The sequence below is a fragment of the Bombus fervidus genome, chromosome 13 (genome assembly GCF_041682495.2).
Source record: "Bombus fervidus isolate BK054 chromosome 13, iyBomFerv1, whole genome shotgun sequence".
Classification (NCBI taxonomy): Eukaryota; Metazoa; Arthropoda; class Insecta; order Hymenoptera; family Apidae; genus Bombus; species Bombus fervidus.
The window spans coordinates 6,398,137-6,422,838 of NC_091529.1; the positions used below are offsets into that span (position 1 = coordinate 6,398,137).

Below are 24,702 nucleotides of genomic sequence, written 5' to 3' on the forward strand. Positions count from 1 at the left end.
ATATTCGATCGCCATCCCAATATCTCCGTCATCGATGCGTCGCGAGAAAAAAATAATAATTAATTGCTATCATCCAAACAACGATATTCGCCATTACAATATTTAATTAAGATTTCATTGTGAAACAGAGGAACGCGAAAATAAAAGAAAAACTGCTAAGTAGATCGGAAGGAATTAGAAGTATTTCTTTAAAAGTGGCCGTGGTCCAATTGCAAAACACACCGTTTAGGCTTCGTGTCAATGTCAACAATGTTGAACGAGTAGGCTGATACAAAGTAGTAAAATACGGTTACAAAAATAGAATGAGTTTTTGGTACAAATAGGTTTTCGAAAGGAGGGACGAGGTTTAGGAGGTGTTTATGAATTAGGGTATTTCGTAAGGGAGAGATTTACAGTTGTACGCGAATGTTTTCGAAAACATAAAATGATATGAACTCTTATCAGTAAGCGGTTATGAAATTAATAGATCCTTTCTTTCTTTGTGTCCCATAAAATCAGTGGTTTCAAAAAGATTGTAAAGAAGACTTCTATTTCAACTGAAATTTCTAGATTTATCGATAGCAGAATATAAATGAACTCTTCTCGGACATAAAGGATTTAAAAATTCCAAAATTATTATCGATATCTTTCATCACTCTTTGTAGATAAAAACGTTGTTTCAAAATTTATACGAATAGTAGAAATCTTGATTTAAGTAGCGTTCTTTTCCGTAGTCCTTTTAAGATCACTGACAAGAGATATCAATAAATTTTCCTTTATACGGTAACAATATTTTGATATCACTTTATATAAATTTCGAACTTTCAAAAAATAATAGACGATAATTGATTTTGATAGGTTCAGCAAGAACATATTTTTTATTGTACTTCGATGGCCGGCATATAAACAGTCTACAATATAAAAAGTCTCGTACATAGAAAAATAGAAGAATAACACGCGTCGGGAATACGATCGTCGCGTTCGATATTCATTTACATAGAGTTCGAGGCTGATCGATCGAATCAAGCTTCGTAAAGGGATCTGCACACGATGAGCACTGTTTGACAATACTTGGCGATATTGACAATATTATTAATCGTATGCGGGCCCCTTAACACCGTATAATTTGCAATGTTAAAGAAATATCGTGGCACTGCGTTAACAATACGAGAGATCGTCGTGATAATGGTTTATATAATTGAGCATTTATTTCCTGCCTAGCTTTTTTTAAACTACTGTATGTGTATTAAGTACTAAATACGTTAAACTATTTATTCGAAGATTTTTTTCGTTGTATATAATATTTTAACAGAATATTCTACAGATTATTTCAGAACGAGTGTAGTAAATTTTTAAACGATTGCTTAATTATTTTCACAGTAATTATACGTGCAAGTATTACAACTTAAAATTGTTCTGTTGCCACAGAAAAATGATAAGTTTAATGACAAATGATTTTTAAAATACTAAGACAAAGTCGAACAATTTACTTTCAAGTCAGTTTTGCGATAAATTCTGTAGATTTATCATTTTCTACTTTCCTTATTCTTTGAGAAAATTTGTCATTCTTACTACGACATAATGCTTTTCACGTTTTAGTAAAATGTAAAATCCAAATTTCTCAAAGTTTATCAAAGGACACTTCATATTAATTTTATTCCCTCGTTATCACAACAATACAAATTCGAACCGCGATAGTTTCTCTAAATTTTATTCACACCCTATCCAAATCGCTCTGTAAATTCTGAAGAGAACAAAATAGCCATTTTTCTTCTATAAATTAGAAGAATAAAGTACAATATCCCGGAATACATGTTAAGAGATTTTAATTAAGAAACAAAGATTCTGTATACTCTTTAACTAACGTATACGACGCTCGATGAAGATACGTATTAATATTTTAGAAATGTAGAAAAATATGTAACACATATACTTTCATCATCGTGAACCTCTCGAATTTGATGGGTATTCACAAACATTGTGTGCGTTGCGTGAAACTATCACGTAAAATTTTCGCGGCTACAAATATCTATACGGTGGCTACAAAATATATTGGCACACCATTGTACGTATTGATCATAGTATTTACGTACTAATTAATTAATTCCGAGTACGTGAGATTTCGTACTATATGACTGCAACAATTTAATACTGTGAAAATGAAATGTACGACCTGATAAAAAAAAGATGCTTCATCGGAAAATACGTGCCGCTACTCTTTGTAGCCATTGTATAGGAAGAAGAATCTTCACTTGCAAAATACATTCGATCAATAACAGGCATCCTCTTAAAGTATACTAAATTATGCCCGGTGTGTATTAAGAAAAATGTATAAAATAACGCAGACACCGGCCGTGATAAAGTATACGCAGAAAGTACACAGGCACGATAGTTTAATTATTAGAAGATGGTGTTTCTATATATGTATATGTATATAGATAAGTATATAATTCGTTAACAAGAAATGAAGACATTAACGTTCTTAACCATTACGAGAAAGAAATACTGTAAATTTAACACTAATATCTTTCTTCTAAATTTAAGTTGTAATATTATATCGTACATTTAAGTAATAACATGTTTTCATACTCTTAACTTGACAGAACTTAAGGAAAAGTAAAGATGTTTTAACACCAGAAGTACCATAGCTTAAAGAGTTGCAAATAATTATGTCAGGTTTACTAATGAAAATAATAATTTTTACCAATCTTTATGAATTGGTCGTTCTGATTGCACTTTCTGGTGTTAAATAAGAGATCCTCTAATTATTCCGAATTTAATTAAATTCTTTCATCGATAAAATTGCCTATATTTCTTGTTTCCAAGCGAAATGCGTTTACATTATTAAAAAAGAAAAAAAAGAAAAAAAGGAAAAGGAAATTATATAGAATTCTTCTTGTGAATGTAAAAACCTTTTTGATTATTTCTTTTCTTTCGTCTCACTTTCTTTAGCTTAATCCGTACTATCGTTAAGATTTCTCAACGTCTATCGCTTTCGATTTTTTTCTTCCTGGTGTAAACAGGGCTAGCAAACCACTCACTGGAATAAATAAATAAATTTTACGCTTATAAATATTCGATAAGACATTATATAAGGAAGAAAGCATTAAATTAAAAGTAACTTATAAATATATTTGCAGATATTGAATGAATTTGAGTAGTCTAACAGATGTAACAAGTACTGTCACGACATTATCGCTATTTAAACGTGATAAGTTGATACGACACAATACATCTGTACGGAGATAATTTATGACCTAATTAAAAAAATGGAATTTGAATACGTACGGAATAATTGAGCAGCCACGATAACAATTACCAATGTACAATAGTCGTCGATCAAGTATCCGATCATTAGAGTACCACTAATGGCACCTATTCTACTGATAAAGGCAGACAAACCGGATGCCATTGCTCTGAAACAGAATCATATTTGAAAATTATTAAGCTTTATATCATTAATTTTGTGACAGTTTTGGATAATTAATTTTCTTATGTTCGGAAAGAATCATAAATTTACGTCGATGATAACACGACTCTGTTACAAAATAGTAAATGGTAATGATCGTAATTAACTTTCAATATTTTTACATTATTATTGAGTTAATGTATAACGAAGAAATAACGAAAATTTCCCTAAGAACGCAATTTCTATTTTAATCATAGATCTCTACCTAATATTCCAACGATAAGGTCTCTCTGTTACGATAATAACGTTAATTCCAGTTACATAATTCCAAAGACATCTAACAACAGCTACATAAATCTCAATTTATGAAACAAATATCAATGACGAAAATTTCAATCACATTTCGCAATAAAACGTAACTGCAATTTCGATCTACAAAAATCAAGTTGCATAACGTTCTCTAACAACTATGATGATGGTATTAATAAATGATAACGATAATAATAATATAAGAAGACAAGTATTTTATCGTAGGTATTGAAAGCAAGAACACTCGAGATAATGTTTCGAGATCGACAGATTAGTTCAATATTCGATCGTCGGAAAGAATGATCGTTTCTATTATAAATAAACCAGTTGACACAGACGAAAAAATAAGCATTATATACCGGGATATTTATATCGATCGATAAGCACACAATAAACTTTCTTTCATATCTTTGGAGAGAATAAACAAGTGGCGATCTTTTTTTAGAAAACTCGTGCGGAAGGATGAAATTTTTTCAAGTTTCTACAGTAAATCACAGAGGTGTTCATACTCTCGCAATTATCGAATTCACGAACGATCTCTTTGAATTCCCTTGAAATATTTGCGAAACGATTAAGAAAATAAAGATACTTTAAATTTATTTTTATTCTTAGGATTTATTTTATATTTTTAGTATTAGAATTATTAAGTATAGGAAAAAAGTAAGAATGCCGTGTGGGTAGATTACCTCAAGTGCGTTGGATACAGATCGACTAAAAGGCAATATACGACGCTCAAGCAAACGGAAGTGACGGACTCATAGGCACACGAAAGAACCAAGTTTTGGGTGGACGTCTCCACCAGAAAGAGGCAAGCCGTCACGACAGCAGGAATGAAAGCTGTTATCACTGAAATGACAGATAAAATTATTCGATATCTGTCGATAGAATAATTTCTCAAGTTAAGCAAGAAAATTAAATCAATTAGAGATTAAAGAGATAAATTCGAATTGCTCGATAGTACACTTATAAAGTTAATTAGAATTTCAAAAATATATTTAACACATCCACTGCTTTTGGCGCATATGGTGCATAGATTCGATTAATTTAAACAATGCCACTGACGTAATTGTTGATAAAATCCTTGATGAAAATAGGAAGGCAAAGAATTCATGGATTATTAGTTGTATTTTAATAGCAACGGATGTGTTAGAGGTAAAAATATATTTTGAACTAAAAATATATATATCTCGTAATGGTAGAAGGAAAAAAATATTTGTTTGCTTACCGAGGAAAAATTTATATCCTAAGTAGTTAACAAATAATGGCAATATCAACCCTGTCGGAATACACGAGGCACCCAAAATAAATGTGTGCACGAACACACTAGTTTGTACTCTGGAATTGCAGCCGAACGGATCGTCTGACATATCCTGTGCAAAATTTTTCTCATTAAATCACTATAATAGTATTTAATATTTTATTATATTAAGTAATTTTTAAGTTATCCTAGAATTCAATTAAAATCGCCTAACATACTATACATAGAGTTTTATGTATAGATAATAACGCAATGAACAACGAACATCTGATCTTTGTATTCTATCTACATATCGCAAACTATTCCGTGCTTTTGCCTATTTTGCAATTGCTTCTTGGCAATCATCCTAATATCTCTTTAATTTAAATTCTAAATGTAGAATAATACAATTTCTTCTTCATAAAATAATTACAATTGCAAACTACACATCTACTCTATACGAGGTTTCATTGCAAAATTCAATTCGACGAATAACAAATGAATAATTATCTACTAAATTTTATATAAAAATTACTACTTTTCATTCATCTATTCTATAATGCCTCCTTGGCAATCGTCCCAATATCTCTCTTTCTAGTTTCTAAGCTTAAAATAATTACAATTACAAATTGTAAATTTACTTCATGCGATATTTCGTTGCGAGAGCCAACTCTCTACTAGAAAAAATTCCTATTACAATGATTTTCACCTTTTTGTCTAATATATATATATATAGTTTTTTCGTTTTTCTTCTTTCGTCTAACGATAAAAAAATTATGAACGAGATATTTGAGAAATATTGAAAAATTTCTCTAAATTTCACCTAGAAATCATATTTATATTTGTTATTCGATCACTCACTATTTCTGTAACATTTTTCGCGCTCTTCAATGTGCAAACGCTAGCCGTCTGATTGGGATACGCCTCCTGAAAGTCCGCGTATCTATGAAAAAGTTCTGGCAGCCATAATGTCAGCGTGTAATAAGAGGATGTGACGAAACATGCGATCAGACACATTACAATCGTTCTACAAAGAAACGGTGGCTTCAGTATCATCATGGTTTTCATGTATATGTCAGTTATCATCAGTTCGAAGGATTTCTCGCTCACATCTTCTCTCTCTTTGGTGTGCATTATTCGGTGCACCAAATCGTTTAAATTGTTATTCTCGCAGTTTCGAAGCTTTGTCTGAAAATGGAAGATCAGAAATTTTTGTTTCTTTCCTTTCATTGCTATCACAGAAATATTCTTATCAAATAAACAAATCAAGGATTAAAAGAAATATCACTCGCATTTAGCTTAATTTACATAGGATTTCGAGTTTGAGAGAAATTGACTTGCAGATGGAATTCCCTCATCTTCAAAATATTTTTACAGCAGCTTTCAACTTCTGAGAAATTCTCTAATGATTTCTGTTACTCGAAAAGCGAATATAAATACTTACTATGTACTCTTTCGGTGGCTCTCCACTGTTTTCAGAGTACATTCTCATTAAAACATCCAGCATCTGAACGTTGTGTCCAGTCTCCGCGAGATATTTTGGCGTTTCAGGGAAAAACAGCAACCAAGTTCCGGTCAACAAGGCTGGAAGGGAGCATATGAACACGAAAAGATTCCACGAATGGAAAAAGAAACCGCCGTCCGTTTCGATGTTCACGTTCAACGGAATAATAATCCAACCGACGCCTGAAATTTCCAAACAGTTTGCAATGTTGAACAAATTTTGAGAAAGAAATGCAGGCAGAGTGAAATATTTAAAAATAATACAGGATTATGTTTACGAACTTTTATTCCTAATAAAAATTACCTAGTTATCGTTAGATTATTATCGTTAAAACCTAACGTAAAACATATACATTATACATCCATTAAAACTGATTTCAATAGAAAATTTAACACTTTAATCTCTTTACTGAATCTTATAAAAATTTACAAACGAAACATCTATACTTCAGGTTAAATTAACGACATATTATAATTCGTAAATTTTGACAGCAATTACCTGCTAAAATGATCATTCCAACCACCCAAGCCATTTCCATCCACGAGAGCATCTTGTCCCGATATTTAGTCGGTTGAAATTCACCCAAATATAGAAAAACGACGGCCGATTGTCCATTCATACTGAAGCAATAATTAAACACGATAGTGAAATAAAATGTTCCACTTTAGACACAGGGAATCAAGATTGTCAATCGTGTGTTATTTAATCAAACATAATCAAACTTTTACTGTGTAAAGTATTATACGGTCATTAAATTTATCATCTATCTGTTATTCTGCTTAAGTGGAATAAAATGTAATAATACTAACGCTGCACCGCTTAGAAATTTCAAAAACAGGAAGACCCAATAAAATGGCACCACCGACGCCAATAATTCAGAGATACCATGTAGAAATAGCGCGACCAGTAACGATATCCTTCGCCCTTTGATAGCTGCGTAGCAACCCCACATGTACGAACCTGCTAACATACCTATAAATTCATAATTAGAGAGATTGATGACGCTTAAGGAAACCATTTTAGTTATTTAGTTACTTTTTCTGATAGAAAATATTGTCAGGACAATGTTAGTTGGTTATTTATTTTCAATCTTTCATAAATGCATAAATATCCGTAGACTGTTCTTTGTATTTTAAAAAATTAACATATTCTTTTCTAATGAATATTCCTTATCTATCGCGTAATAATCGATAGTTGTTGCATAGAAATAGCAAAGAACGATCAAAGAGTCACGTTCTTGCATCATGTAACCTTTCAAGGCTTAATTATTCGTATTCGACAGGTGTCATCTAGACGATTGCAGTAATTCTTTGACCGTGTCTCCTGCCACTGCTTTCATGAATATGTTAGTCGTTCTTACTACGTGCTAGTGGTATGTTTAAATAATCAGCTTTATTCCTTAAACGATTTATTATGCTAACGGCGAACGGAAAATTTCGTGGCAAACAAGTTCAATGACTTGTTCTTTATTCGTGATATATTAGCTGAATGTGAAAAAAGATTATAGAGAGAGCATTTATGTTTAACACAAGAGAATATGATAATAATAATTTCATATTTAATATTAGAATAATAGTAAATTAAATATTAATATCGGTATACAATTTTTAATACTGAAATTCATAATAGTAAAATAAAAATTTGTAACACCCGACGAAATATCAATTAACCGACTAGGTAGTTAAATGATACGAAGAGCTAAGTGATAAAAGAATATAAAAGTAAAGCTATAAATATTGCAACATCGATATGTTCAACTGTGTAGAAAATTTTAATTGAAAAATCAATTTTCTGACAAAGTGGAAACCACGTATGAACATTTTAACGATACGTCCCTGGTTTTCGCACATTACGATTCAATTAATTTATGTTGCGTTCCATTTGAAGAGCATTGCTGTCTGGATACTTTTGCACAAGAGTTTTCCTCTCGGACGCTCATCCACACCGCGATGAATCAACTTTATCTCGTCGTGTAGCTTTTCTTTGTGCAAATTAGTGTTTGTACATTAGTTGTCACCTTTAAAAAAGACGATCACCAAAGAACGTCTTCGCGCGTTATCGAGCGTGGACAAATATATAAAAAAGTATTAATTCGATAGAAATTAAAGGATATTATTAATACTATTTATTGTTCACATTGCTAACAAAGCGGTAATATGAAATAAACTATTATAATAAAGCTAAAATTTCATGGAGATATAGAGATGTGTTTATATTGCAAATTATACTAATTGAGTTATGAGAGGAAGAAGAGAGAATAGACCGTATTATCTTCAGAAACGACTTGAACAATGAAATGAATCATGATAAAGGTGAATAAATGGAGAGAAAAATTTAAATCCGATACATCGTCATCAATATTTATACCGCATAAAGTGGAATAACACAGACAAAGGAACGAACGATGGCAAACGGGAATGAATGGATAAAAAAGACTGGATTCGATAGAAATAGATAGCGGAATTTTGTTATGCATTTACGGGAAATTTAAAAGTGTAAAAATGCGCATAATATGTAAAAGTACGAAATATACAAAGTTCAGCATCTATTATAATATTTATTAAGCGCAACAAATTTGTATTTAAGTTTTATTCCTTTAATCGTTTTTATGAAAATAATTCTTCTATTTGTGATTGCCATTTTTTATATAAATATTTGCATGAATATCTGGCTGTCCGTATATAAATAAGGAAAGTGAGAAGGCTTGAACGAGTGGAAAATAACTTGCAATTTCACAAGGATTTTTATGTAACTCGAAAGGAACGCGGTTTGATGTCCTGTTGAGCTAATGTAAGTAACGCAACGTGTTGGCGAAACACCATGGAAATCGATTCCAGGGCGTGTGGGGCGAGCCTCGGAAAGGCACGCAACACATTTTCATTATAGTGATAAGGTGAATGTAATATATATACGCTATTTTCATATTTGATAACAGTATTAAAGTGATATCGATCGAATAAAAAAACATTATACGAAGCAAATAAGCCATATTAAAGCACGGAAATGAAACTTTTGTAAGTGACATATCTTGTTTCTTTTAACAAGAATTATTAAAGAATTATCATTTTATTATTTGTTTATTTATTTTTTATAAGTCCTTTTCCTCCGGGTTAGAACAGACTTGCATTTCTTATTTCATAGTTTTCTTTGGTACCAAAAAATGTATTTCCCAACTACAGGCAACAATATATAAAATGATGTTAAAAATAAATTTACATAATCCTCGCTCATATTTGCAAATAACAAATGCGATAAGAACGATTAGTGATTCGATAAAAATCGGTAAGCCCATAAAAAAATATAATTTGTAATTAAATTAAATAGATTATTACAGTTATTACAAACAATACAATCATAAAATTCTTACATGATCATAAAATAATTGTCAAGCAAATGTCAGTGACAGACAAGGATTGTTGTTGTCATATATGTATGCAAAAATGAAAGTAGTTAATGATATCGTTGATATGCCGGAAGAAACATTGATATATAATTAATAAGATGCTGATTATTCAAGTGTTACCTAACATGGGGGCGGCGCTCATGCGTCCCTTGTCAACAGTGGTCATTCTGAAGTCACATGCCGCTGATGGTAATACAAAACCGATACTTGTTATACTAAAAGCCACGTTCATGAAGATCAGACTGCAGACGGCCATAACCTTAAGGTTAAACTTGCCAAACCCTGTGGAAAGATACCACGAATCATTAGAATAAATCGTATTTATCGTTGCATACTCGTTCTTGATCTTGTGAATTGTGAATTCATACAAATAAGATACAAGAGATTAAGTTGAAGAAACACGGATGAGAATAAAAATTTCTAGATATACAAAATTATTTACTCATTCGTCTCTATTCCAATATCGTAAAAATAAAAACTCGGCTAGTAATAACAGTAGCAGTATTTTTCCCCCTTCATTGGGTTACGGGACCTTCGATTGACTCATTTAAAATAAAAATTCAATCGTATTCGAGTCAATTCATCCTTGCTCTTCAACATCCTCAAACTGAAAACCCAAGAAACGCATACCTGTTTGGTCGACGGCATCTTGAGCTACGCTTTCCGCCGTTTGCTTGGTGCCTGAGAATACGAGAAAATAACGCGGTTACTCATAAAAAGAATAAGAGAGAAAGAGAGAAAGAGGGGGAGATAGAAGAAAGAAAGATGGAATGAGAAACCGTACAGGCTGACGTGAAAGTCAGACCCGCCACCGTGATCATATGTTCATTCCAAGAATAAAAACACTCCTCGAATGTGCTACGTCCCTCTGCCAATCCGTTGAAAACAAAAGCGTACCAAGTCTTTCCGAAGGCTTTTCTTGCCTATAAATTATAAATCGTTCCTCTCGCTCGCGTCTTTGTAACAGTTCGCAACGCTACTCAAAACACTTCTTTGTTCTTGCAACACACTGGAATTACACACTTGTTTGTCATCTTCGATACATTACGCTTCTCTGACCTTTATTAGCGATAATCCATTAAAATGTACGTGAAATACATAAAGATGTACAAAGATACGTAAAGATTCGTAATACGTCGAGTATACTCGTTGAGTATTTGCTAGGAATACGAGAGGAATATCTGTTTAGGAACCAATTTATCATCCATTTGGCAAAGTTCACGAAAAAAAGAATTTTTTGGGGTGGCAACTAAGTGATTGCAGGTTTTGTTATTAGTTGGTATTGACAAAATCCGCAATCACTTAGTTATCAACCCAATACTTTTTCGACTAGCGTAGAGTTTACGAGATAATAGCGCTGATCGATGGCAATGAACCGGACTTTATATAAACACGACGTTGCTTATGGAAATGACCTAATTACGTATATCTCTAATTATATCTCACATTAACGCGAGTACAGGTTTGGGTTAATGCATTCTTTTGTTTTAGTCTTTGGAGGGTCGAGTTTAAGTTTTACACGATATTTGAGTCGAGATAATTCTACGAGATTAAATTTGACTAGAATTTTATTTGCGAGTTAATTTTTATTACTATTAACGGTTAATTGAGTTTCCGTTTAAGATCTTTAATTAGAGAGATTGAGCCACAGCTAAATACCTATGTAGATAATTATTTGTAAGCCATTACTTATCTCTATTTTGAAATTTTGAAACGATAAGAACGGTTTCGAGTTAAGTTTAGATTGTATCGCGTTAGATGTGACGATCGTTATTTATTTTTTTATTAACTTTGGCTTAAACGCGGATTAACTTCAAATTGAATTTCGATCATGATTGTACGACTTCTTGGCTGAAGTTGTGAGCCATTAAAATGGTATTGAATTAAGCTAAATAAAATTTAAATACACCGCTCTGTTTTAGTCTTTGGAATTAAGTCTCAGATTACGCTTGTATTAAGTCTAAATTTTTAGATTAATCATCAGCATTGGTAACTAGATATCGGAATTTTTCTTTCTTTTTCTTTGGTCTCAGTGTATCAACAATAGTATCAGATTAAGCTCGAATTAGAGAGACAGCGGATCACCATCGGTAACACCTATGACTAATTATATTTGTTTCTTATGGCTATAACTCATTGATAGTAATTTTTTATTAACGCTACTGATGTTTCTTTGTTTTCGCTGGTGATGATTATTTATCTATTAATATAATAATATAAAATGACACACGAATATTTCCAAAGAAATAATTGTTACAATTTTGTTATAATAAAGAAATCCAAATCGAATTCAAGAACTTCCAATTTTATTTTTTGAAATTTGCTATTCTCTAATTTGTGATACAAATGAGGCGCTTCATCTTCGAGAAAAAAGAAAATGCGCCTACACGTGCATCTGATACTTGGTGTAAATAAATTTTTTAACTTCATAATACGGTGTCAGTTCTTTCAATAGCAAGCAAATCGTTATGCTATATTGACGCAAGTAAGAAGCAGGTAAAGCAATTCAGATAAAAATAAAACACCAAAAGCAACGGGCCAGGCAAATATCTCTCAAACTACCGCAATGCGTCAATGCCGTTTTATTACAGCGATTGTAATCGTGCTTGTTTGTGAATTTCATAGAATAATGTTTCTATAAAGTTTGTACGATAGAAATGTAATGTCTGGAAAAAATACTATTTTTGCGTTACAGTAATTATTGTAGCATCATTCTGTTTTTAACATGTTTACGTTATTCTCGTATGATAAGCTTATGATTTTCGGTGAACCTCCGTCTCTGACGTTACTACAATGTCACAGCTTCTAATAACAAGCAACAAAAACTTTTATATATGCAATACAGAAACACATGTGGTATAATAATTTGTAATGAAAAGAAACATACAAAGTATCGATCACGTGTAAGCAACCCGTTTAAATTTTCGAAGCTATTTCTTCATAAGACATCATTTCCACCTTCGAGTCATAGAATTTGCCCGTTGTACTTTATTTTTATCGCAGATCATAATTCATCCTATATATCTATAGATATATTTACATACATATGTATCTATTTATAACTAGACTATGCATTTGTATGCATTTATGGGAAATTTGTAAATATAAGAACGTGCAAAATTGAAACGTAAATACCGTTTTGACCACTGTTCGTCCAATCGAACCGTCGAATAGAATAAGAATCTTCTTATTCTATTGTATTCTATTTATCTGTTTCAGCCTGATAGCCTAGGAATTGGATCTTGGTTTCACGATAAAATACAATCTAGGTAAGAAGTCGTTTTACTTACTAAACGCTATAGCGAGTACTGTATTAGAATAGTTCGTATATCTCTACGTACTACGCGAGACTCTGCGCACTTTTGCATTTTCAAATTTCCCACGATAAACATCCGAATCCATCCATCGAACATCGTAGTCACAGGTTCGAGCGAAGATCGAACCGAGAATATAACTATCGCGTATTCTATAGATGCTCGATCTAATCTCCTCGAACGTTCGTTCGCGTTCGTTGCGGGGAAACGTTTTTTGGTGTAAATGAGTTTGCACTAAACGGGCACGAGAGAATGCTCTTGCTCTTAGATGCGCGTTAAGAAGAAGAAAGGGCACAAAACAAACGTGCGACGTACGCGAAGAAAAAGAGTTACCTTGCAACGTGGAAACGGCGTCCGACACTAGCGGGTCGGAGGCGGCCGGCTCGCTCTCGAATCGAGCGATATCGCCCGACATCGTACGCGCGCGCAACTAACGCATCGCTGCGCTGTGCTGTGTCGCTGATCTCCCTAGCGGGTATAATAGCGCGGTAGTAACGCGTCCTTGCTTTCGTCGAACCACCGTCGAACCGACCTAAACCGAGTGTCCGCGGTCGTCGAGTTTCGCTTGCCACGAGATCGGCCGACCGACTGCGCCGCCCCCCTCAACGGTTCACGACAATAAACCTGCTGCCGCCGTTCCATAGGCTTTAGCTAGGCTTTTCGATATTCTCGGTTATCTTTGGCGTGTGAGCCTTCTGCTCGCCGGCTGCTCGAACGGCTGTTTCTTATCTCCGTTATAAAAAGTGGTCGGAAACTCGCACATCGCGTCAGTTCCTCCTCGTCATTTCAACCGAGCCGAACATTCGCAAGAATACTTCATGAAACCAATCGCACGCTACTTCTGCCGTTAAACGCTTAAAAGAATCGAACAAGCATTTTTTGGTGCATTCTTAGAACGTTCCAATGTTGCGTTTAGAGTTTAGATGAAACGAGCGAGCGCTCCGCCTTAGTGAAATTTAGAAATGCAAGGGTGGACGAGCGATTCGTTCGTCATTTGGCGATCCCCCGCATAGCCGGAAATTGATTGCTTCTATCGACGACGAGCGCGATCGAACGTTCGTAAAGATGGATCCTCTTGAAGCATCGAATAAGTATTTTCGCAGCGTTCTGGAGGAATTGCAACTCCTGTCATACCAAATCAGAAACATTTTGCTGCGATATCTGCAACGAGGGGATGTCCTTTTTATTAATACACATATAAAAGATCCTGTATTTTTGTCGCTCTATGTGTATTTCACTGTATTGTCGAATAGCAGATTACGATCCATAATCTTTTTTACATCGGTGACTTACGGAAATGGCCATAGAATTAATTGATTCACGATTTCCTTACTCCTCGTCTAGCGGAAGTTCATTTTTATCATATTCGTCACGAGTATTTATATATATATTTTTATTTGTTGCGAATGTTTGTTTTATAACGATTATATTATCATAGAAGCAAAATGAGAAGTCAAATTCATTTGGACTTAGGTCTTTTTCCCTTTCTTTTTTTTTTTTTTTTTCTGAGAAAAGTAACTTTTGGATAGGAATGTCGAGTGCAAGCGATGTCGATCTACCTTGCCTTCCGTACATCAACCTTCAAACAGTGACGTCATTCGCAGTTGCCTTTCATTCATCCAGGCATATATGTACTCGCAGATGTTTCTCCGTATCCTACATCTCGTACAAAGAGCATTCGCTCACCCTTGTTCTTCCGTGAAACACCTATCCTACTTACAACCCCCATAAACTCCCACGAACTTCCTTCTTCATTTCTATTTCGAAACAAATACGTGCATGAGCTACTTAGAAGCCAAATTAATCTACTCTATTTAATTAATAATTGATTAATCTCGACCATTTTCTGTCACGAAATAAGTCGAATAGCTGAAGTAGCACTTCTGATTCTATTATTCCACGAGAATGAAAGATTAGACGAGGAAGATTCCAAGAATGACGTCGATTATAGTAGATACCGAATAGAAGCTCGAGTCTCTTCGAATTTCAAATCTTACTTACGTAAGGAACAAATATACTTAGCTGGAAAATGATCTGGCTGAATGATAATTTCTGACTATTAATTGGTTCATTAATCTCATTTGATATACGTTCAACCAATGAAATCATTAGCTCTTCGTTCTTGTCTTATACATATTTTATGTAAATTACAATCGCCTTGTTTAACTCGTTTCCGTCTATTTCATATTTGCAATAATCTACGAACGATACTTTATTTGCAAGGGCGAAAACGAGGAATCTTAATCGAAAGCTGAAAGTTTATAGATATATAATCGGCACTATTATCGTATTAATTAATAGATTAATTTTGCAACAAAGTTATAGTTTGTGTGATATAGTTTAATAATATTTTTTTACTTTCGTTGTTCACTCTAAAGCCAATTAGGACATAAATCCGGGTTACCACGATAATTATAATTTAATCAAATAATATAAAACAAAACTAAAATAATTAAATATTCAATTCCGACAGCTGGAGCTGCGAGATACCTTCGATCTCGTAAAAAAAAAATACCGAGAATCGTTGGCCTGCACTGTCCCTACATAGCTTCTCAAGTTTCTTCGTTCATTTGTTTTATTTTATAAGTTTGAAAAGAGGTGCTTGTTTCTTTCGAGTTGTGGCGAAATTAAGCATTATCGTTAATTAACCGTATAGATAGCGCAGAAATTTAGTTATAGTGTGTTTAAGTTTCACGTGTGTGTATAGTGTGTTTTAGTTTTAGTATAGTGCATCGGACACGGCAATTGAGATAAACTAATCTACCCGATTAAAGTCTGGAAAAGTTGCATGAAACGCACAGATAAATATCCTCTTGAAGTTCAATGTTTACTTATGCCAACTTTACTTTTTCAATCTATCTTACATATCGTATAAAATTCTGCTAGATTTTTCTCTTAAATATAATTGTTACTTCCTTGGTCAGTTCTTTAAACAGTAACGAAACTCTTTTTCTATCAGAAAAGGACTGAAGATAAGGACTGAAAAGCTACAAGTATACGAGCTTAAAATATGTACATGACCGTCGACTCTCAAAATAAAAACAAGGTTTCTCTTGTGCTAGAAAATTATTGAAAGAGGCGACTTAAAATATTTAAAAAATATTTGAAATTATGCATTTGCGTTATGAAATAATCTTTTACAAGGACATTGTAGTTATTGAATTTTTCATGAATATGTATGTACTGCCAGTGAAGAATTTATATTTTTCCATATCATTCCACAGCGAATATGTTTTCAACACGTTGGCAGTAGTTGACGCTAAATTACATCATTTTCCATATTTCATGTAGCAGATTTCAAAAATCTACATTTCGTGGATTCTGCATCTCGTGTAAGAGATTTTAGAAATCTAGATATCGTAAATTTCTGAGCGACGCGTTCGCCTATTATATTGATTCCGTTTAAATAAGTCGAACGAAAGGAGGGATAGAAATGGCAGAAAACCTGTCCAATGCCGGTTTATGCGCGACGAAAAAAAAAAACAGAACGTATAACGGAGCGTATATAATTAGACTGTGGGCTAAATCCTCGTGTTTTATGACACCAGGAAATTCCATCTTGAGACACTCGATCGATTACTATCTTCTGCTTGTTTTTACATGTCTTTTTTATTATTATTATTATTACTTCCGTGTTAAGCTTTCGCTCGTTACATGCTTAGGAAATAAATTGGTTACAAATACTGGTTACTGTTAGTTACATATAATTCTTTGTGTAAGAATATAGAATAATATTTTTTCATTTTCGACTTAGTTCCCGTGAAAAAAGAAATTGAAAAATTTATCATGCGCATGTACTAGGCCGATTTTTAATTAAACATGTTCAGACTCTATCTTCATGAAAATGAATTCTTAAACGGAAAAATAATATTCCACGTCTTCTATTTAGTTTCACACGTAGAACGACATCCTGTCCCGATTATCTAGTTCTGTCCAGTCTGCAATTAACCATATTCAAGTATACCTGATAAATTTTCAAACTCGATATTCTTAAAAACTAAACCGAATATGAGAAAATTTTATTCCATATCTTTTGCTTATTTTTACACAAGGAATCGCATCATTCCCTCATGAGTAAATATAGCTAAATATATGTACATAAGTAACAATCTTTCTTTGATGTAGCGTTGATCTGTACCATGTCTTTGAGTTTTATTCCTGTCCTTAGTACTATCTTAGTACTCTAGACGAACTGCTCAAATCCTCATTGCACTCCGTATCAAGTAGAGTCTTCGTTTTTGCATATCATAGCTTTGCAAAAAAAAAAAAAAAAAAAAAAAGAGAGTTTAAAAAATGCAACTCTTGAGCTATAACTATGAAAATGTTACAGATACATTTCTCGACCAATTGCGAAACTTTTATTCGTTTATCTTCGTAATTTTATCGATATAAAGCAGTTATGTCGCTCTTCCTGTTCTATACGACACTGTGCTGTATCCTACAAATGCGTCATATCATTAATAATTGTGTCCTGAGTAGAATGGTGATTTCCTACGGTTTAGAGTTAAATATGAAAAAAGAAGAAGAACATTTGAACCTATTTTATAAGCATTACTCTTCTTGTTCATAAATTTGATTTAATTACATTTGGAAGTAGTGTTTCGTTCGTTTCTTCCGCAAGAAAACATACTTTAAGAAAGAAACATACTGTAAGAAAGCGATATATATTTTTCAATGGTGGTTCTAGATTATAATTTATAGTTATACATTCTAATCTATTTAAATTCAAACAGGCATTATACAAATAGCTCTATTTTGTTTGTTACATACTATATGTGTAAAAATGACGAAGATCTCTGTATTGAAAACACGAGAAAGAAAATCTTCCAGGTCATCTTTTTAGCATGAAGAGTGAATCACATTCTCAGTCATTGGCGAAAGAAGAGAAGAAACGAGATACAAGGATTCCTGTTTACGATCTAATAACAAACGATAAATCTAGCTGTTGAGAGTCTTGTTCAGATGATTTAGACACCTCGCAATCGTTTGATAAATATAAATCACACTAATTAAGGGAAGCCCGCTTCAGGTTTGCAACTACAGCCTTATCGATCCTGATAAAGGCAATTAAACTGATAAACGCAGACATACATACGTCGATTCGACGACTTTCCTACGCAAATTCTAAAGTTATATATAATTACACAATCAGGTGGCAATTAACAATAAAGACACTAAATAACGATTTAAAATAAGGAATATCTCCCTTGATATTTCATCTAAGCGACGCTCTAATAATTAATATATTTTAATTGGTTTAACGATAATATTTTAACATTTTTTAGAAACATTATTTTTGTGTAATTATTTCGAGTATTTCATTGTGAGCAATATTTTAGTACAATTAATTTTAATGTGGATCAACAGTATGATTTTAGTATTCCAAATATCATTTAAATAATCAATTTCCGTAATAAAAATCGTATTAAATATGTTATTAAAATCTGGTTATAATCACGCGTTTCTCGAACAAATAGTAAAGGAAAATGAAAAAAGATGAGGAAACGGTGGAAAAATGTGCATTGAGCGTGTGACCAAAAGCATTCTCAACTTCCGTCGAACGAACGAAACGCAGTCGCGTCGGGGTTTATTTCACCATTGACTATTTTTGCGCACGTGCCAGCATGTTAAATCGAAACGATGTCAAGAACACAATGATGCTATTGCATCTCGAAGGATGGTTCGTTGTTTGTTTATACAAGGTTACAGAAAACTGGAAATTACTTTTTAGAAATTTATTTCCTCATTTCTTTGCTTACGTTATGTAATGCTTGTTTTTAAATATTTACTTCGTCTTTTTCCTTTCTTTTTCTCGCATGACGAGTGGAATTTTTCAAATTGATATAAAAATTGATAATTCACATTAATTTATCTATGGATTAGAAAACGTTGATCGATATCTTTCCTTTTCTTTTTTTTTTTTTTTTTTTTTTTTGTTTATAATCCGTGGATTACTAACGTCTGGGAGTATATCGAAAATTCTGATACGTTTGGTATTTTTTTTTTTTTTTTTAAATAAACATTACGTATTGCCTGAAAAAGCGTAACTGCTTAAAAGAAATTCATGAATCCTCATTTGACGATGTAATCTGATTGGTATCTTTTTGGGTCACAGGTGTCTACTTGCGACAAATTTCGATTAAGTAGGTTTTTTAAGTTTAATTTTCTTTCGTACCATATATTTTTACACGATAAAAATCTTCAATAACTTATATAGAGTAAAAGTTAGAATAGAAATTGGTGTTGCATTTAGAAGAATTACGGTCGTGTAAATCTTTGGTAAAAACAAAGAAAGATTTATACGTGATATGAGGTGAAACAAGCAAAATCCTCGTTTTGAATATCAACTTTTGCATCATCCTGTATATCGTACCTTACCTACTGATATGCACATACGTATAACATATAAATCGATATTTGACACTTTTATACATCGTTTAAATTTATCAAAGCTTATTTATTCTTATACTCAACTGCTTTAACATTTCGTTCAATTTTAGAGATCTATGAATAGATTTCGTAGATCTTATATTTCGTACAATAGATTTCATATAATAAATGTTAAACACATTTCGTGTTTTTTGTATTTTCTATAATATTCACATATATGTACAAGTATAAATACATATGTATTTCAAAAATTTAGATTTCGTAGATTCCACACAGGTTCCTATATTTGTAAACAATATTCACATTTGTTTTTTTACACAATGTAAGGGATCGAAATTTCTTAATCTATTCGACGAAGAGAATCGCTTGACGAAACGTAGAAACGCAAAATGTATAAGGAACACGTACTGATAAACCGGATCGGTTCGAGTCTGTTCATTCTAGTTCATTTGCGAATTGTTATTGGCGCGCTGCATTATTATATCACTCGATAACGAGTTTATTTGACGATAAAAATGCTGCCCGCTAATAATTCATGCACGCCGCGCCATTAGGTAGTCAGCAGCCTCTACAGGTTTATCCATTTACCACGTACCGGTCGTTTTAAACGAGAAATCATACAAATTTCATAATATTTCATCTTATTGCGAATTTTTATATTCCAATTTCACATTCATCTTAATGAAGATAGGCTCTTAATGGTTTAAAAAAAAAATATTTGTATAAAGTTGAACAAAGAAATTGCACATATTAACAATGATCGTTACATATTCTCCTTGGATCGAAGATATTTGTTTATTTTTAAATAATTTTTACATCTTCTACGGTTCAGTCTCTTTTTTATTTTCTATAGATTTATTACATGTTCATGAGGTTTTATCCAGTTCGAATTTTATTTCATTTTATCTTGGTAAATTTCATTTGTTACACATCTTGTTTGTTGCTCAAGAATTTCTTTTTTCTCGCTATTGGCCCTCTGCCATAAATCGATGTAGATTATAGAACTACTGCTTGGACTTTTCTCCTGCGACAAAGAGCTCTCCTTTTAGACTACTATTTTTTAAAGTTAAGATGCGAAACGTCTTTGTCACTTGGATTAAGTTCAATGACAGACATTATTATTGTTTATTAATTTATCCGTATCTCACTTTCTTTTTTCACTTTTTGACTTAATCACATAACAACGACATATTATCGTTGTTATTTGCATTAAGTGCATCTCTGTGTGCACGATACACGAGCTGTATACTAAAACAGGAAATATATGCTTCCGCCAGCAACACGATAAAACATCTTCGTAAATACATACTGGTACTTTTAGAAATCGTTTCCACGATATCTCTTTGTATCCACGATACTGTTTTATTTCGTTACTATGACGTTACTATTGCATGTTAAGTTTTCTTTGTTTTCCAAATATAACACATATTGTATGGAAGTTTGAGTATTTAGAGATTTGAGATTTAGAAATTTGGAAGTTTTGAAGATTTCCTGGAAACTTGGAAATTTGAACGATTCGCAAATTTAATCATCGAAATTTTATAATTTAAAAATTTCGAAAGAATTTTTTTTTTTTTTTTTAAGGTAGAAACTTCAAAAAATGTTGACGTTTGTATTTACGTTGATGTTTATATTTTTATATATAGCTCTTAAAGAAAGACAAGTCGTAAACGCTGCGAGATGTTTTATTTCATTAGATAAATCAACGAGAATGGTGAATTAAAAGCAATTTAGATAGTTCTAGTTCAGCGTCCTTGACATTGCAATGTGCGGAAAGACCAAGATAGAGAATTCCCATTCTATACTTTTCATTCGTTTATTATGTTATTCCAGTAAAACAATGCTGTAGACGTACAAACAATTTTTATTCCTTTATTCCCATTTTCATCATAATAGCGATCATTAATTAATTATAATAATATTAGAATATGGATATGGAAATGGAAATATAGAAATTTAGAGATTCGAAAATTTCAAAATTTGGATGTTTGAAAGAATAGCAACAACTTCTGTTATTTTAAATATTCATCTTTTGATTTTCTTTCTCTTTAGAATAAATGTTGATACAATTTGCTAATTAAAATTTCTAATTCATTGATATGTTAGTATTGTGTAATTCATTAACATTACTTTAGATTGAAGATGCTGCGATAGATAATAATCGATGATCTAAGACTTCTAAATATATATTGCGGCAATTTAATCCCAATACCAATTCCAATATCAATTCTTAATTGATTTGCAAATGAAGAATAATGCATGGAAGTTCTGATAACTAGCGATGTTGCAAATCATAAAGCGAATCATAGACACTTTCTATATTAGTACATTTTAATTATACAAGATTAATCAGTGCTCGATTGATTAATAGTATTGATATATTTAGTTATTATTGATATAAATAGTATCTTTTATCGATAGACAGATATTCTTAACTTTTTATTTATATTTAAATTTGTTTCACTGTGTTATTAGGAAAATTGTTTTACTAATGTTCTTTTAGCAAAATTTATTATTTTTGTTATTAAGTAAAATATATAAAGGTTAAAAATAACTTTCGGTAATACTATAGGTGGTATCCAAATATTATATGTTGTCTTGAAGTGTCGTAATCGAAAGATCTCTTATTTCATTACGTTTTGCATTTTTCTTCAATTAAGTCTGCAGAAATGTGCTATTAAAGGTGCCATAAATATAAAGAAGAATACCTCATACGTTATCTTCTTTTTCAATGATAGACAAAGAATCGAATTATAAAGAGAAAAACGTTTTACATAATCCAATTAAGAAATGCAGTGTAATCCAATTAAAGCAAAATATATTTTGCATAATCTAATTGAACAATAAACAATATAATGAACCTTTCGTAAGAATGCCCTCAGACGATCAAGAATATTGTCAATATTTCAAGGTTCCCAATGAAAATGCGCTTTGTCAATAAATATTGACAATATTGTATTAATAATACAGATTGATTTTTTGAATTGAGAACTTTGAAATATTGACAATATATATCGCTAAACTGGAAACACTCTAAAATAGTACACCAACTTCTTTATATTGAAAACAGATACAAAGAAAGATAGAAAATGTTAAATATAGAAAATATAAAAAATATTTAAAAAATATAAAAAATGACGGTATCTGAAAACAAAAATTTCAGTAATTAAAACAAAATAAGTTTACAGATTAAAATATTCTGTCTAATGCTTTTCCATTTCCCAACATATGTTGAGAAATTTGAAATTCCCCATATTTTCTACCTTTTGGTTGAAATTGTATTATACGTATTATAACGAAGCTGGTAACTAAAAATTCTAACTAAAAATTTTACATTTTCTGTAACTAAGGCAATATAGTAATCCAAAAATAACCCAACTTACCTGTTTCATTCTCAATTTCTATATCGACCATTGCAAACTTCCTCAAACTGTCCTCACAGCAAAGTTAAAATTAAAAATACAAAAAGAAAAATTATCTTTTCTACTAGAGAAAGATATTTTTCTAGCACTCTCCTCCTCTTCTTCCTCTTCTTCTCAATTTAAATCAGCCAAAAGAGCAAAATTTGGTCTCAACCACTTCCCTGTTATATCCTCTCATCAAGGATCACAGAGAAACTGATCGAACACACGATGAATCAGCCCTGGGATCACAACGCTGACTGAGCTTCGAAATTAAGCGAGAGCATCGGTGTGTCGTTGTCCGAGCTTGCGAAGAAACATCGAGAGAGAGAGAGACATTCAGCTGGCACCAGGCACACGTGCCATAAATAAGAACTGTGAAAATGCTCATGAAAGGTTATTTCATTTGTGTAGGTTTTCCCATTAACGTCGATTCGTCGGAGGACATCGTTTCTATCTTCGTTCTTCCTTGCTTTCAAAACACACGCAGGGGCTATATTTGATTTCGTTCTGTTCGTCGTTCTTGGTATTTACGACAAAAGCAAACCACCGTGAAGCAAATTCACGTTTACAGTTACACGTTACTATTGTTCTTGAAGTCCTCCCGATTTTTTAAACTTTCTTATATCATGCGGAAATTTTGAGACTTAAAGAGTTGAAGATTTACAAATTTGACTATTTGGAAACTTGGGAACTTGGAAATTTGGAAATTTGAAAATTTGGGATGTTTAGAAATCGGCAAGTTATGAACAGAGACGATCAATATTTGGAGAATATGAGGTTGAATAGATTTTAGGGGTAGAAAGATAATTAGGCGATTAGGGTGGACAGTTTGTAGAAACGTAGTAAATTTGCAAAAACGAAATAATGGAGATATCTGATAATATGGGACTGAATGAATTTTAGGAGTGGAATGAGGATCGTGGGTTAAGATAGAAAATCTGTAGAATTTACAGGTCCACGATGGTACTTAGTTTAACTCTTAATTAGACTACTTTACTTAGTTACTCTTAACCAGACTCAATTAGAAAAACTAAATCAAACACTGTACAAGACTGTTGTGAAATTTGAATGATAACAATAGAAAGTGAAGATACAGAAATTACGAGATTGGACGGATTTTGAGGGAACTGGAATTCAGAGATCAGAATGTAAAATTTTTAGAAATTTAGAATTAGCATGATATATTTGATTTTGAAAAAGTGTTTCTTGTGAATAATAGTGCCTTCAATTTGATTCCACATAACAGAAACTGTTTCTAGGTGTTGAAGTGATCGATACTTCTAAGAAAACTCTACATCTGATCTTCAGCTTTCACAAGCGCCGATGTCATCGATAGCGCATAGACAAAAGAATGCGTCGACGACAGACCATAAGCGGCACACGTGCGACGTTGGTTTCGGCGTTCTTTTAGTCTCAGGGTAACATTGCTAGCGTGCGGATCTGGACCAGCTTATATATATTCCACACTTCACAATAAATTATATATTTACAATACCTTACAATTTACCCACGCGTTTCTTTAATTCCACATCCATCGTATAACCTTAACACTAGGCATAATGGAAAACCGCGATGTAGAATGTTGCCTGTTTAGTATTCATCTTTTAATTCTTGTGGTTAATTAAATTAATTAGGAACAAGCCGATCCTCTCGAGGAGAAAGATTAAACTGTTGTCGGTGATAATTGTCACCGGTGTTCCTCTCGTTTTCAACACACTTGTCTGCCCGTTTAACCCTGTAATAATTGGCACAA

At 32.5% G+C, this 24,702-nt stretch overlaps 2 protein-coding genes across 4 annotated transcripts in view; one reads left to right on the forward strand and one right to left on the reverse strand.

The window, feature by feature from the left end:
- Lovit (loss of visual transmission) overlaps positions 1–24,702 on the forward strand; it is a 33,936-nt gene that overhangs the window by 137 nt on the left and 9,097 nt on the right. The gene's annotated exons all lie outside the window — the stretch shown is intronic.
- Positions 825–23,188, reverse strand: LOC139993884 (synaptic vesicle glycoprotein 2A). Of its 3 annotated transcripts, none has more exons than XM_072016042.1 (11): positions 22,929–23,188; positions 10,472–10,522; positions 9,962–10,123; positions 7,248–7,410; positions 6,937–7,058; positions 6,379–6,620; positions 5,796–6,122; positions 4,923–5,067; positions 4,384–4,543; positions 3,268–3,395; positions 825–3,019 (listed from the first exon to the last, which is right to left on the reverse strand). In XM_072016042.1, the coding sequence occupies exons 1-11, from the start codon at positions 22,957–22,959 to the stop codon at positions 2,949–2,951; spliced, it is 1,602 nt and encodes a 533-aa protein (XP_071872143.1). In that variant the 5' UTR covers positions 22,960–23,188; the 3' UTR covers positions 825–2,948. The 3 variants fall into 3 exon arrangements, with proteins under 3 accessions (XP_071872143.1, XP_071872142.1, XP_071872144.1); XM_072016041.1 differs by lacking the exon at positions 22,929–23,188 and adding an exon at positions 13,489–13,758; XM_072016043.1 differs by lacking the exon at positions 22,929–23,188 and adding an exon at positions 13,132–13,398.

Excerpts from the sequence above, each read along its gene's own strand:
- LOC139993884 (XM_072016041.1), bottom strand. The coding sequence starts at position 13,570 with ATGTCGGGCGATATCGCTCGATTCGAGAGCGAGCCGGCCGCCTCCGAC. Across the intron at positions 6,621-6,936 it reads TGGAATGATCATTTTAGCAG|GCGTCGGTTGGATTATTATT; the intron begins GTAATTGCTGTC and ends TGGAAATTTCAG. Across the intron at positions 3,396-4,383 it reads CTGTATCCAACGCACTTGAG|AGCAATGGCATCCGGTTTGT; the intron begins GTAATCTACCCA and ends ATTCTGTTTCAG.